General features: G+C 46.9%; 1 protein-coding gene across 1 annotated transcript in view; it reads right to left on the reverse strand.

The window, feature by feature from the left end:
• TNFAIP6 (TNF alpha induced protein 6) overlaps nt 1-14,983 on the reverse strand; it is a 61,742-nt gene extending 46,759 nt beyond the window's left edge. Inside the window, exon 1 of the mRNA XM_072122542.1 lies at nt 14,755-14,983. Within this exon, the coding sequence (XP_071978643.1) occupies nt 14,755-14,854 (100 nt within the window). The 5' untranslated portion in view covers nt 14,855-14,983. The remainder of the gene's footprint in view (nt 1-14,754) is intronic.
• Between the last annotated feature and the right edge of the window lie 418 nt (nt 14,984-15,401).

Here is a 15,401-nt window from a genome sequence, read left to right on the forward strand (position 1 = left end):
GTTCCTGTGTTCCTGATCCGTGTGCCAGTCCGTTCCTGTGTTCCTGATCCGTGTGCCAGTCTGTTCCTGTGTTCCTGATCCATGTTCCAGTCCGTTCCTGTGTTCCTGATCCGTGTGCCAATCCGTTCCTGTTTTTCTGATCCGTGTGCCAGTCCGTTGCTATGTTCCTGATCCGTGTGCCAGTCCGATCCTGTGTTCCTGATCCGTGTGCCAGTCCGTTCCTGTGTTCCTGATCCGTGTGCCAGTCCGTTCCTGTGTTCCTGATCCGTGTGCCTGTCTGTTCCTGTGTGCCTGATCCATGTTCCAGTCCGTTCCTGTGTTCCTGATCCACGTGGCAGTCCGTTCCTGTTTTTCTGATCCGTGTGCCAGTCCGTTGCTATGTTCCTGATCCGTGTGCCAGTCCGTTCCTGTTTTTCTGATCCGTGTGCCAGTCCGTTCCTGTGTTCCTTATCCGTGTGCCAGTCCGTTCCTGTGTTCCTGATCCATGTGCCAGTCCGTTCCTGTGTTCCTGATCGTGTGCCAGTCTGTTCTTGTTTTCCTGATCCGTGTGCCAGTCCGTTCCTATGTTCCTGATCCGTGTGCCAGTCCTTTCCTGTGTTCATGATCTGTGTGCCAGTCCGTTCCTGTGTTCCTGATCCGTGTGCCTGTCTGTTCCTGTGTTCCTGATCCATGTTCCAGTCCGTTCCTGTGTTCCTGATCCGTGTGCCAGTCCGTTCCTGTTTTTCTGATCCGTGTGCCAGTCCATTGCTATGTTCCTGATCCGTGTGCCAGTCCGTTCCTGTGTTCCTGATCCGTGTGCCAGTCCATTCCTGTGTTCCTGATCCGTGTGCCAGTCCGTTACTGTGTTCCTGATAAATGTGCCAGTCCATTCCTGTGTTCCTGATCGTGTGCCAGTCCGTTCTTGTTTTCCTGATCCGTGTGCCAGTCCGTTCCTATGTTCCTGATCCGTGTGCCAGTCCTTTCCTGTGTTCCTGATCCGTGTGCCAGTCCGTTCCTGTGTTCCTGATCCGTGTGCCAGTCCATTCCTGTGTTCCTGATCCGTGTGCCTGTCTGTTCCTGTGTTCCTGATCCATGTTCCAGTCCGTTCCTGTGTTCCTGATCCGTGTGCTAGTCCGTTCCTGTGTTCCTGATCCATGTGCCAGTCCGTTCCTGTGTTCCTGATCCGTGTGCTAGTCCGTTCCTGTGTTCCTGATCCGTGTGCCAGTCCGTTGCTATGTTCCTGATCCGTGTGCTAGTCCGTTCCTGTGTTCCTGATCCGTGTGCTAGTCCGTTCCTGTGTTCCTGATCCATGTGCCAGTCTGTTCCTGTGTTCCTGATCCATGTTCCAGTCCGTTCCTGTGTTCCTGATCCGTGTGCCAGTCCGTTCCTGTGTTCCTGATCCGTGTGCCAGTCCGTTCCTGTGTTCCTGATCCGTGTGCCCCCTCCTGCGATTCCTGACGTGAGTCCTAGTGTTCCAGCCTGTGCTGTACTCTGGCTGTCTCCCCGGGTACAGACTGTATCCTGCATTACTACCTTGGTAGCCATTGCAGGCTAGTCGCACCTGTGGAACGACCTGGTGGTACAGAGGGCTCTGCTGAAGACCAGGTGCCACTTAGACTCCGGTCCCAGGTGTCGGCAAATACCATCTCCCGTGGTGGTCCAGAGGGTCCAAAGACTCACAGCCCTGACAATGGGGCTGTTCACTCAGCAGGAGGGAGGTCCCCAGTGATTTTAGTCTCCATATAAGGACACTGACCTCATTGGGAAACCGCCAAATACAATGGCAACAGCCAATCACTATCTTCTGAGGTTGCCTCCTCCACCTGCATTGGGGGGGGGGGGGGGGGGATCAGGCAGCGTATCGCCCCCTATAAGCAGACATTGATAGGTCAGTAATATACAGTGTAGGGACACGTTGCTGAGCCCCACGAGTTCTCCTTATAATGTATGTGATAAAGGAGCGGTGACTGCGGCCGCACCAGGTACAGGACACACGGGGAGAGGACATCTCTATATACAAAGCTGTTACAGTAATATTACAATTAAAATGTAAAATTCTATGCATTTTTTTACTTTTATATTAAATCCTCCCCCAAAAATACTATTAGTCTGTAGAATATTCCTAAATGGTAAATGATTGTAAGTTGCCAGCAGAATGTCGTCGGCTGAAGCTGATTTATAGAATTTTTTCATTGAGACATAATAAAAAGTCTCAAAAATATGAAAAAGTCTCAAAAACAAACCACATAAAATGATCACATCTATCTAAGCAAATTTTGAGATTAGACAAATATGGCGCAAAATAGAGACATTTTAGGTGCAAAAAAATACGCAAAATAGAACAACTTAAGATAAATCTGCTCCCTTCTGTTATCTGTGTCAGATAATTCTCACTAGTATGTTACGAAACAGATTTTAAGGAAAGTTGTAAATTGGAGATAGTTTGTAACCATCAAATTTTGAGATACATATTGTTCTAGTTATCCAAGCTCAGATTCCAATATCTAATTCCTATGGATAATTTGAAGGGAATCTGCAATTAGAAAATTCATTAGTTAATCAGCCCCAGAACCATTTTATGGGAACAATCTTTATTTATTATTGCAGATTGATGCAGATGATGTAAATAAGTCCTAAAAGCAAATTAAAAGGAAAAAGGTTTTGCACTTTCCCAGATATTGGAGCTATAAACATGGTCCTGGATGGATCCACCAATCATCCAACATAGAAAGCATAAAATAAAGTACAATCTGACCGGAGCTCTCGTGTTTCTTGCGGTATTTTTTGTTATATGCCAATGTTCTTGTGATTCTTTTGTTGTATTCCAATACAGGTGGTCCCCTACTTAAGTACCCTGGCTTACAGACAACCCATAGTTACAGACAGACCCCTCTGACCTCTGGTGACCTCTCTGGATGTTACTCTAGTCCCAGATTGCAATAATCAGCTGTAAGGTGTCTGTAATGAAGCTTTATTGATAATCTTTGGTCCCATTACAGCAAAAAATGTTTAAACTCCAATTGTCACTGGGGCCAAAAATTTTTTTGTCTGGAGCTACAATTATAAAATATACAGTTTTGACTTACATACAAATTCAACTTAAGAACAAACCTCCGGACCCTATCTTGTATGTAACCCGGGGACTGCCTGCATTCTTGTAATGGATTAAAACACGCATCTTATCATTCTTATGTGAGTAGCCTACAATAAAAAATCTTTTATGCTTGGTGAAACTGTCTATGCGATGTCTATATATATTTCCTCTATACTGAGAATATGGAATAAGCTATGGAAGATGTTTGAAGAGGGATATATCTAGTGTCTAGTGTCGTGTCTGAATAGCCTGTTATTCCCACTGAAGATTTTGTTGTGTTTTAATCAATTACAAGAAAATTGGAATACAACAAAAGAATCACAAGAACTTTGGAATATAACGAAAAAATCCTAAAAGCAATGGGGGTGTAACATTTTCAGCTCTGCCACTTAAACCCCACCTAATGTTGGCCCTAGACATTTGATTGACAGCTTCGTATTTGTTTCCCACTTATGGGCTGATGGGGATTGCATGTTTTGTAGAAACTCAGGCCGACTGAAGAACTGAACTTGTACTAGGGAGGAGACTCCCCACAGTAGGGCAGGTACAAGGGAGTAGCTAGTGGGGGCCTTGAGGGCCATGTATTTAGGGTGCAATGAGTTAAGGGTTCTCTCATTAAGCTATTCTGTCTTCCTCAGGACTAGAACAGCGAACAGCAAACTGATTTTGAAATGAAGCTTGGGGAGATGGGGCGAGCTGGGGCATGGGGCAAATCTACATACATGTGGTCAGCCAAGCTGTTGGGAGGTCCAATGTAAAATGAGCCTGACCCACTGAGAGAAGAATATTTTACACATATTCAGTTCAGTTTATGGAAAGAATTTGGAAACTACTAGAGAAATAATATATTCACAATTAAATTCAGAAAAACAGGGTAAAGTTTATAGAGAACTGGCGAGAAAAGCAGATTTCATGACCACAAAGAGCATAGGACACTGAGAATTTCTTTCACCATAAACTTTATAATAAGCAAGTATCTATCTAACACATGAGGAATGTGTAGGGTGGAAGAATTCGGGGCCAAGGTTACTAGATATTTGATGATGTTCTCACTTTTGGATATAAGATGCATTTGATTGTTATGATGTTTTTTTTTAGCAATCCATAAATACATGATAGGTGGGGGCCCCACGTCTGGTAGTACCTCGAGAATGGGGATGCACTGACTTCTTCCCTCAGCCGTCGAAAGGGAGAGTTTGCAGCACATGCGCAGCCACTATCCATTCATATCTATGGGAGCCAAGTTTCTAGACTCGGTTATTTCCAGTTCTCCAAATGGGAGAGCAGTTGTACATGTGTGGCCAACTCTCCGCTCAGGGGGTCAGCATAGCGCCATTCCCAACCGGTGGTCCCATCATATCAGTGTATATGTCGAATACCTGAGTTGGGAATACACCTTTAATTAGGACACTTCTAGTGGTCTATGGTAGTAACAGGGATCATATGAACATCCCTGGTGATCACGTGGGTGAACAGGAGGAGGTTTGTATGACGACTACCGGGCACCACAATCTCTGGTCAATTATCAGCTGAATAGGCTGCACCCACCTGCACCCACCTTGCTGGAGATGGGCGTCATCTGAACCCAAGGCCAGCAGCCATCTTGTCCTATATGCACACTTGGCTAAGCCTCTTGCTTTTGTTAAACTCTAACCATATATTATATGTGCCCGGAAGTGGTGAGATCTGCAGCTACAGTCGGGGGGAGCTTTGTCTGCTTTGTCTATGATCTCTCCGTCTGTTTTGTGCCGTGACACATCCAGTTCCAGACTCTTTGAGATTCTGTAGTTATGTCACCTAACTCTAGACTACGATATATCCGCAGCGCCCCAGGAGGGAGGTTTCCTGAGGCCTAATAATTACTATGCTGTCAGTCACAACTCCATGAGGAACACCACGTTTTCTTATAATTAAGATCAATTATTATGAAGTATAATGAGCGTTACCTTCTTTGACCGCATTTGGCATATTTTCCACATTAAATGTTAATTTAGATGATCAGCGTTCGTTTCCTTCTGTAGTTACGAACACCGGCAGGGGAGATTTGGGTTTATACTCAGCCATCACGATCGCACCAGGAGAAATGTTATCCCTTGGCTTATATTTGTATGAGCCGTGGTCATTGCATAATCCCTGTATTGTTAGACAGTACTGAAACAGCGCCACTCTTGTCCATGGGCTGCGTCTGGTATTACAGCAAAAAACCTATTTAACAGATTTCTGCATTACAAGGCACAGCCACTGGATAAGAGTGGCGCTGTTTCTAGAGGAATTAAAACACATGTAGAAAAAAGGATCCAGACCCAGCTCATGGAGATCTTGTGCATAGTCTTTTATTCAGGCTTGTGTGACATCCAGGTATACAGCAACAGAAAAAGTCAACGCGTTTCGAGTGGTTCACCCGCTCTTACTCATGACTTGTGAGTGGTGAACCACTCGAAACGCGTTGACCTTTTATGTTGCTGTATACCTGGATGTCACACAAGGCTGAATAAAAGACTATGCTTCTTAAGATCTCCATGAGCTGGATCCGGATCCTTCCTTCTACCTGTTTCCATGCCCTCTGCAGCGGGGTGAACCGTGCTCCAGGAGATCAGGTTAATAGAGGCTGGTGAGCACACCCTGCTGTTCTGTCATGAAATACCTGACTTATCTCCTTGGATCGATTTGTGGTAGCTAATGAAAATAATAGGAAATAGTGATAAAAGACAGGCATTTTGATGTTATTATTATGCTATATATATATTTGTGGAGAATAATGTATAGCTAAACTAAAATAATGGGGCACAAGTGCATTGTCCATCTGGAAGAACTCTGCTGCTTCTTCCTGGTGCATGTAAGTGCATTGTCCGTGTATAATGCGCTGTGCGGGGAGTCACTAAGATCCTGCACCCGATATCCTGCATGTGTCGCTTCCCCGCTCAGGTCCCTGGAGTTCACCTTCTTCTTCCTGGTGCATGTAAGTGCATTGTCCGTGTATAATGCGCTGTGCGGGGAGTCACTAAGATCCTGCACCCGATATCCTGCATGTGTCTCTTCCCCGCTCAGGTCCCTGGAGTTCACCTTCTTCCTGGTGCATGTAAGTGCATTGTCCGTGTATAATGCGCTGTGTGGGGAGTCACTAAGATCCTGCACCCGATATCCTGCATGTGTCGCTTCCCCGCTCAGGTCCCTGGAGTTCACCTTCTTCTTCCTGGTGCATGTAAGTGCATTGTCCGTGTATAATGCGCTGTGCAGGGAGTCACTAAGATCCTGCGCCCGATATCCTGCATGTGTCGCTTCCCCGCTCAGGTCCCCGGAGTTCACCTTCTTCTTCCTGGTGCATGTAAGTGCATTGTCCGTGTATAATGCGCTGTGCGGGGAGTCACTAAGATCCTGCACCCGATATCCTGCATGTGTCTCTTCCCCGCTCAGGTCCCTGGAGTTCACCTTCTTCTTCCTGGTGCATGTAAGTGCATTGTCCGTGTATAATGCGCTGTGTGGGGAGTCACTAAGATCCTGCACCCGATATCCTGCATGTGTCGCTTCCCCGCTCAGGTCCCTGGAGTTCACCTTCTTCTTCCTGGTGCATGTAAGTGCATTGTCCGTGTATAATGCGCTGTGCGGGGAGTCACTAAGATCCTGCGCCCGATATCCTGCATGTGTCACTTCCCCGCTCAGGTCCCTGGAGTTCACCTTCTTCTTCCTGGTGCATGTAAGTGCATTGTCCGTGTATAATGCGCTGTGCGGGGAGTCACTAAGGTCCTGCACCCGATATCCTGCATGTATCACTTCCCCGCTCAGGTCCCCGGAGTTCACCTTCTTCTTCCTGGTGCATGTAAGTGCATTGTCCATGTATAATGCGCTGTGCGGGCAGTCACTAAGATCCTGCGCCCGATATCCTGCATGTATCACTTCCCCGCTCAGGTCCCCGGAGTTCACCTTCTTCTTCCTGGTGCATGTAAGTGCATTGTCCGTGTATAATGTGCTGTGCGGGGAGTCACTAAGATCCTGCACCCGATATCCTGCATGTGTCACTTCCCCGCTCAGGTCCCCAGAGTTCACCTTCTTCTTCCTGGTGCATGTAAGTGCATTGTCCGTGTATAATGCGCTGTGCGGGGAGTCACTAAGATCGTGCACCCGATAACCTGCATGTGTCGCTTCCCCGCTCAGGTCCCTGGAGTTCACCTTCTTCTTCCTGGTGCATGTAAGTGCATTGTCCGTGTATAATGCGCTGTGCAGGGAGTCACTAAGATCCTGCGCCCGATATCCTGCATGTGTCGCTTCCCCGCTCAGGTCCCCGGAGTTCACCTTCTTCTTCCTGGTGCATGTAAGTGCATTGTCCGTGTATAATGCGCTGTGCGGGGAGTCACTAAGATCCTGCACCCGATATCCTGCATGTGTCTCTTCCCCGCTCAGGTCCCTGGAGTTCACCTTCTTCTTCCTGGTGCATGTAAGTGCATTGTCCGTGTATAATGCGCTGTGTGGGGAGTCACTAAGATCCTGCACCCGATATCCTGCATGTGTCGCTTCCCCGCTCAGGTCCCTGGAGTTCACCTTCTTCTTCCTGGTGCATGTAAGTGCATTGTCCGTGTATAATGCGCTGTGCGGGGAGTCACTAAGATCCTGCGCCCGATATCCTGCATGTGTCACTTCCCCGCTCAGGTCCCTGGAGTTCACCTTCTTCTTCCTGGTGCATGTAAGTGCATTGTCCGTGTATAATGCGCTGTGCGGGGAGTCACTAAGGTCCTGCACCCGATATCCTGCATGTATCACTTCCCCGCTCAGGTCCCCGGAGTTCACCTTCTTCTTCCTGGTGCATGTAAGTGCATTGTCCATGTATAATGCGCTGTGCGGGCAGTCACTAAGATCCTGCGCCCGATATCCTGCATGTATCACTTCCCCGCTCAGGTCCCCGGAGTTCACCTTCTTCTTCCTGGTGCATGTAAGTGCATTGTCCGTGTATAATGCGCTGTGCGGGGAGTCACTAAGATCCTGCACCCGATATCCTGCATGTGTCGCTTGCCCGCTCAGGTCCCTGGAGTTCACCTTCTTCTTCCTGGTGCATGTAAGTGCATTGTCCGTGTATAATGCGCTGTGCGGGGAGTCACTAAGATCCTGCACCCGATATCCTGCATGTGTCGCTTCCCCGCTCAGGTCCCCGGAGTTCACCTTCTTCTTCCTGGTGCATGTAAGTGCATTGTCCGTGTATAATGTGCTGTGCGGGGAGTCACTAAGATCCTGCACCCGATATCCTGCATGTGTTACTTCCCCGCTCAGGTCCCTGGAGTTCACCTTCTTCTTCCTGGTGCATGTAAGTGCATTGTCCGTGTATAATGCGCTGTGCGGGGAGTCACTAAGATCCTGTGCCCCCGATATCCTGCATGTGTCACTTCCCCGCTCAGGTCCCCGGAGTTCACCTTCTTCTTCCTGGTGCATGTAAGTGCATTGTCCATGTATAATGCGCTGTGCGGGGAGTCATTAAGATCCTGCGCCCTCGATATCCTGCATGTGTCACTTCCCCGCTCAGGTCCCTGGAGTTCACCTTCTTCTTCCTGGTGCATGTAAGTGCATTGTCCATGTATAATGCGCTGTGCGGGGAGTCATTAAGATCCTGCGCCCTCGATATCCTGCATGTGTCACTTCCCCGCTCAGGTCCCTGGAGTTCACCTTCTTCTTCCTGGTGCATGTAAGTGCATTGTCCGTGTATAATGTGCTGTGCGGGGAGTCACTAAGATCCTGCCCCCGATATCCTGCATGTGTCGCTTCCCCGCTCAGGTCCCTGGAGTTCACCTTCTTCTTCCTGGTGCATGTAAGTGCATTGTCCGTGTATAATGCGCTGTGCGGGGAGTCACTAAGATCCTGTGCCCCCGATATCCTGCATGTGTCACTTCCCCGCTCAGGTCCCCGGAGTTCACCTTCTTCTTCCTGGTGCATGTAAGTGCATTGTCCGTGTATAATGCACTGTGCAGGGAGTCACTAAGATCCTGCGCCCGATATCCTGCATGTGTCGCTTCCCCACTCAGGTCCCCGGAGTTCACCTTCTTCTTCCTGGTGCATGTAAGTGCATTGTCCATGTATAATGCGCTGTGCGGGGAGTCACTAAGATCCTGCACCCGATATCCTGCATGTGTCGCTTCCCCGCTCAGGTCCCCGGAGTTCACCTTCTTCTTCCTGGTGCATGTAAGTGCATTGTCCGTGTATAATGCGCTGTGCGGGGAGTCACTAAGGTCCTGCACCCGATATCCTGCATGTGTCGCTTCCCCGCTCAGGTCCCTGGAGTTCACCTTCTTCTTCCTGGTGCATGTAAATGCATTGTCCGTGTATAATGCGCTGTGCGGGGAGTCACTAAGATCCTGCCCCCGATATCCTGCATGTGTCACTTCCCCGCTCAGGTCCCTGGAGTTCACCTTCTTCTTCCTGGTGCATGTAAGTGCATTGTCCGTGTATAATGCGCTGTGCGGGGAGTCACTAAGATCCTGCGCCCGATATCCTGCATGTGTCACTTCCCCGCTCAGGTCCCTGGAGTTCACCTTCTTCTTCCTGGTGCATGTAAGTGCATTGTCCGTGTATAATGCGCTGTGCGGGGAGTCACTAAGGTCCTGCACCCGATATCCTGCATGTATCACTTCCCCGCTCAGGTCCCCGGAGTTCACCTTCTTCTTCCTGGTGCATGTAAGTGCATTGTCCATGTATAATGCGCTGTGCGGGCAGTCACTAAGATCCTGCGCCCGATATCCTGCATGTATCACTTCCCCGCTCAGGTCCCCGGAGTTCAACTTCTTCTTCCTGGTGCATGTAAGTGCATTGTCCGTGTATAATGCGCTGTGCGGGGAGTCACTAAGATCCTGCACCCGATATCCTGCATGTGTCGCTTGCCCGCTCAGGTCCCTGGAGTTCACCTTCTTCTTCCTGGTGCATGTAAGTGCATTGTCCGTGTATAATGCGCTGTGCGGGGAGTCACTAAGATCCTGCACCCGATATCCTGCATGTGTCGCTTCCCCGCTCAGGTCCCCGGAGTTCACCTTCTTCCTCCTGGTGCATGTAAGTGCATTGTCCGTGTATAATGTGCTGTGCGGGGAGTCACTAAGATCCTGCACCCGATATCCTGCATGTGTCGCTTCCCCGCTCAGGTCCCTGGAGTTCACCTTCTTCTTCCTGGTGCATGTAAGTGCATTGTCCGTGTATAATGTGCTGTGCGGGGAGTCACTAAGATCCTGCACCCGATATCCTGCATGTGTTACTTCCCCGCTCAGGTCCCTGGAGTTCACCTTCTTCTTCCTGGTGCATGTAAGTGCATTGTCCGTGTATAATGCGCTGTGCGGGGAGTCACTAAGATCGTGCACCCGATATCCTGCATGTGTCACTTCCCCGCTCAGGTCCCCAGAGTTCACCTTCTTCTTCCTGGTGCATGTAAGTGCATTGTCCGTGTATAATGCGCTGTGCGGGGAGTCACTAAGATCCTGTGCCCCCGATATCCTGCATGTGTCACTTCCCCGCTCAGGTCCCCGGAGTTCACCTTCTTCTTCCTGGTGCATGTAAGTGCATTGTCCGTGTATAATGCACTGTGCAGGGAGTCACTAAGATCCTGCGCCCGATATCCTGCATGTGTCGCTTCCCCACTCAGGTCCCCGGAGTTCACCTTCTTCTTCCTGGTGCATGTAAGTGCATTGTCCATGTATAATGTCCCCGCACAGGACATGGTTTTAAACGTAAAGGGATTTTAACCTGGATACACAAAAACACAGTTTTTGGGATTATAGTTCCAGGACCCCGATCTCATTATTAATCATAGGGGGTCTCAGCTTCGCCTATTTTTTGCACCTGGTTTGTTCTTTTTTTTTGCTTGTGATTTATGATGGATCTAGTTCTGCCTTAGAAAATGGGTTTTTGAATTGTCGCATATCTGATAAATTTGCAGCAAATTTTTCTTTCCCCTACAAAGTAGAAAAAATGTGACAGAAGGTTCAGGGCTTCATCTCTGCACATGAAGTCTCAGCTTGTACAAAGTCCGGACCACAATGTGATGTAACTGCAGGGACTAAAAGTTACAGATATGTAAAAAAAAAATCTTGCTGAAATGAGTCTTTGCCTTTGTTATTATAATGTACAGGAAATGGAGTCTGATAATATTCTCAGATCTGTACAATAAGACAATAATCACTCGCAGAGATGATCCTATAGACCAGTGATGGCAAACCTTTTAGAGACCGAGTGCCCAAACTTCAACAAAGACCCGCTTATTTATCGCAAAGTGCCAACACAGAAATGTAATTTGTGATTTATACTCCCTTCTCTGTCACAGTTTTCATTGATACCAGCACCTGAGGCACCAATAAAGCAGAAAATAGTCCCAGGTAGAGCTGTCACTTTATAATATCTCTGTGCACAGCAAGTCCTGGGCTGTCTGGGACTGCAGGAAGATACCTGGAGTCCTCTCTGGTGATGGCCTGAGTGCCCACAGTAAGGGCTCCGAGTGCCACCTCCACCACCCGTGCCATAGGTTCGCCATCACTGCTATAGACAATGATGAAGTTGTTACTGGAGAAATTTTACATATTAAAACTGCTCCGAAGTATTTTCCCTGATGTATAGAGGGAATTCTTCATTTGGGAAGCGAAGACCTTTGTTTTCAGTAATGAAAAGTGACGTTTTTTTCAATTGTAGCTGCTCAGAGTAGGTGTGTGTATTTTTGCGACTTTTTAGGTGCCAAATAGTGATAGATGCCGTGCAAACCTCTGTATAGCAGCCGCTCACTATGTCAGATAAGGTGCAGGGACTCACAACCACTAAGTGCCGGTGGTGTTTGTACCCAAAAGAGACAAATTTACTAACTGCGCCAAAAAATTGGGCAAAAAATGTAAGAAACAGTCTAAAAAACTATGATCAATGTCCCCTTTAAGTCTCCATGCAAACCATGAGCTGGAACACACTCTTGAACGGGGCCCCATTCACTTCTATGTTTCTACAAGTAAGGGCTTATTCACACTGCCATCTGCGGGGCCGTACATGCGGGCATACCGCGTGTGAATGTACCCTAATTACAAGCAGCACCAGAAGTCCCATACAAGTGAATGGAGCATTAGATGAGCACGTTCACCAACTCTCTATCCATATGGGACACTTTAAGGGACTTGCAGGACCCTGTTTGCATAGTTGCTAGGGGGTTCTGTCATTGCTGAGTCTTTTTTTTCTTCAACAAATTTTTTTTTTTTTCTTTAATCCCAATAAGAAATTAAGTTAATTAATTTACAAATATTTTTTACCTACAAATCTATACAAATTTTACAGCAATGGACAAAAATTACAGCAATTCATTTAACTTTCTAAAGATTTCCTTGTGGAAACTGGACATTAGCTACCAAAAAAGTTAGCACTTATAGGAGATGAGTCTGCATCTGCGGAGAAGAGTCATACACTGTCCAGGATATTATGGCAGACCCCCAATGCTGTGGGATATGAGCCTCAAACTCCTCTCTGGTAGATAACAAATTCATTGTTAATCCTTTAATCCCACCGGGTGTCACAGGGTTACATTCCCAGAGCTATATGAATACATGTTGAACCAGGGACTGATCCCTTTAATTGACGAGGGACTTAGGGTTGTGTGTCACTGGGCTACTATAGCTGGATATACAGATTGAGAATCTCACTGAAAAGCAAAAACATTTAAAACGTTTTCGATTTGTATGACTTCTGTTACGACAAAGCTCTAATAGCACAAATCACTCCATAGGGGGTTAAATGTCATGTGACCAGGAATTTTTTGGGTCTTTTACTACATGCGGTCTAGTATGGGTATTGTTACATCTGTAGATATCTGAGCTACATTTACAAGCGGTTTTGTTGTGATAGCTGTTTCATTGGTTTTATATTTTACAATCATATAAATAAAATGTTTAAAATATATTAAAATCGGGTGCAGAGTAATGGACATTGTCATGGAAAAACACTGAACTTATGTAACATCTGATGATATTTTAACACTAATAGGACAAGTTATCTTCCTATACAATATAGATGATAGGTAATGTATGTAGAGAGGAAACTGAGCAGGACAACGCATTCTTACCTTAAAGGGAACCTACCACCCCGATTCTACCTATAAAGGTAGAAGGGGTGGTAGGTGGATGAATGGGACGTGAGGATAGCCCTTTTTGGGCTAATCCTCACGTCCCAGCTATCTTTTAGAAAAGTTTATTGCGGGCATATGCAAATTTATTTATGCGGCTACTGGGGCGTGGAGTAGCCGGACATGAGGCTACTAGTCGCGGCTACTCCACGCCCCAGTAGCCACATTACTCCGCCTACCATTTAATCTTCCTCTTAATCTTAACCCTCGTCCGAGTCCCCCGGCATCTGCGGCCTACTGCGCATGCGCAGTAGCTCCGGCCCCGGAGCCGCGGCTGCGCAGACAAAGGCCTGGGTTCTGCGCATGCGCAGAACGCAGGGGACTCAGACGAGGGCACGCAGCTATGAGGAGCTGCGCGCTGAAGATTAAATGGTAGGCGGAGTAATGTGGCTACTGGGGCGTGGAGTAGCCGCGACTAGTAGCCTCATGTCCGGCTACTCCACGCCCCAGTAGCCGCATAAATAAATTTGCATATGCCCGCAATAAACTTTATAAAAAGATAGCCGGGACGTGAGGATTAGCCCAAAAAGGGCTATCCTCACGTCCCATTCATCCACCTACCACCCCTTCTACCTTTATAGGTAGAATCGGGGTGGTAGGTTCCCTTTAAAGAACATTTACCACCAGGATGAAGGATTGTAAACCAAGCACACTGACATACTGGTGTGTGCCCCACCTGGCAAGAGCTGTGCATCTTTAAGCTTTTATAATTATGCAAATGAGCCTGAGGGGCTCCAGGCTCCATTAACACCTATGGTACATTTGCATAATTTTAAATAATTTTTTAACCAGGGTTTAAGAAGCTAAAAGAAGTACAGCTCCTGCCAGTATGTCAGTGTGCTTGGTTTACAATGCTTGATTCTGGTGGTAAATGTCCTTTAAGACTACTTTTCTAGCAGATTAAAAAACTTTTTCTTTAAGAAAATAAGCTCTGCATACATCTCAGCGTTAGTAATGACATGATACATAGAAAAATGGACACAAAGAAAAATGTTTAAAACATTTAAAAAGGACCTTAGATCACAAATTTAAGAATAAGAGAGAATATAAAGAGACGTAACAAAAGTTCAATTATAAACAAAGGAAAACGTGAAATTATGCAACGTAATAAAAAAACAGAAGGCAGACGAGAAAATTGTACAGACGCTTCTTTAAATATATAGCCAGTTCCTAGAAAAATGTGCTAAGCGGTAATTCACATCAAAGCGAAGTGCATAAGGGTTTCATTGTTAGGCAGAAGGAGTAAAGCTGTGTCCTAGAGCGGGGGAAACATCCAGGCTTGTCAGGCTTGGATATGATGGGGATATGGGACAGTTGTGGGGGTCCAGGCATCCCACTAAGGTAAGAAATCCCCCCATAGATTCTTACCAGATAAGGACCTTGTAGTCCCACATTTTCGAGAAGTTGCCCAGGACTTAGATTTTCAGACCATCATTCTGGTTCCATTGATGTTGCTGATCTTCTCATCCTGGGACTAGTAGTTCTACCACCCCCATAGAGCCCCCCATGCGTCTCTCCTGCAGATGTTATTAGCTTTGCTCTAAGCCATTACATGCAATGAATGACTTACCCAGCCAGATGGAATTGTGCAGTATTCCGTTCCTGAATCCCCATCCAAGAGCTTCATCCAAGTTCAAGGCAACGAGAAAGAGGAAAATGATTTTTTTCATGTTTCAGCAATTTAAGAGGGATTTCTTCCAAGGAAACTTCTCTCGCATCTGACAGAGCCCCTTCTGAAACATCTGCTCACCAGATCTTTTAAAGCAGGATCTTTTTTTTCTGCCTACTGTGAGTTTAGGGAGCTTGGTCCAATTAAAAAAGCAGCTGTAGTATTTCACAATTAGAATGACGTCAGACTATATATACGGACGGAGAGGAGGATGATGGGGATGGTAAAGCTAATCTGAATGACTTACCCTGTGGTCATGAGCCAGAGTCATCCAGCTGTAATTGACCTAAGGTGATGTATATTGTACACGACACATAATCTGGAGGCGTGATGTAGTCTATGGGCTCGCGACATTGTCCATGACTAACTCTGACTGCCCTGGGCTGTATACACATTGTGGCCCCATTTTTTCAGTGGTTTGAGATTCATTGCCTAAATATAGTACCAAGACCAAGCTTCTTTAGAAAGGAGATGAGGCCTTTCTGTTCACAGTCAATAGCTGGCACACATTTCTAAGCCTGAGGTCTCTTTATTATATATTATGGGTA

Source organism: Engystomops pustulosus, chromosome 8 (assembly GCF_040894005.1).
Source record: "Engystomops pustulosus chromosome 8, aEngPut4.maternal, whole genome shotgun sequence".
Lineage (NCBI taxonomy): Eukaryota > Metazoa > Chordata > Amphibia > Anura > Leptodactylidae > Engystomops > Engystomops pustulosus.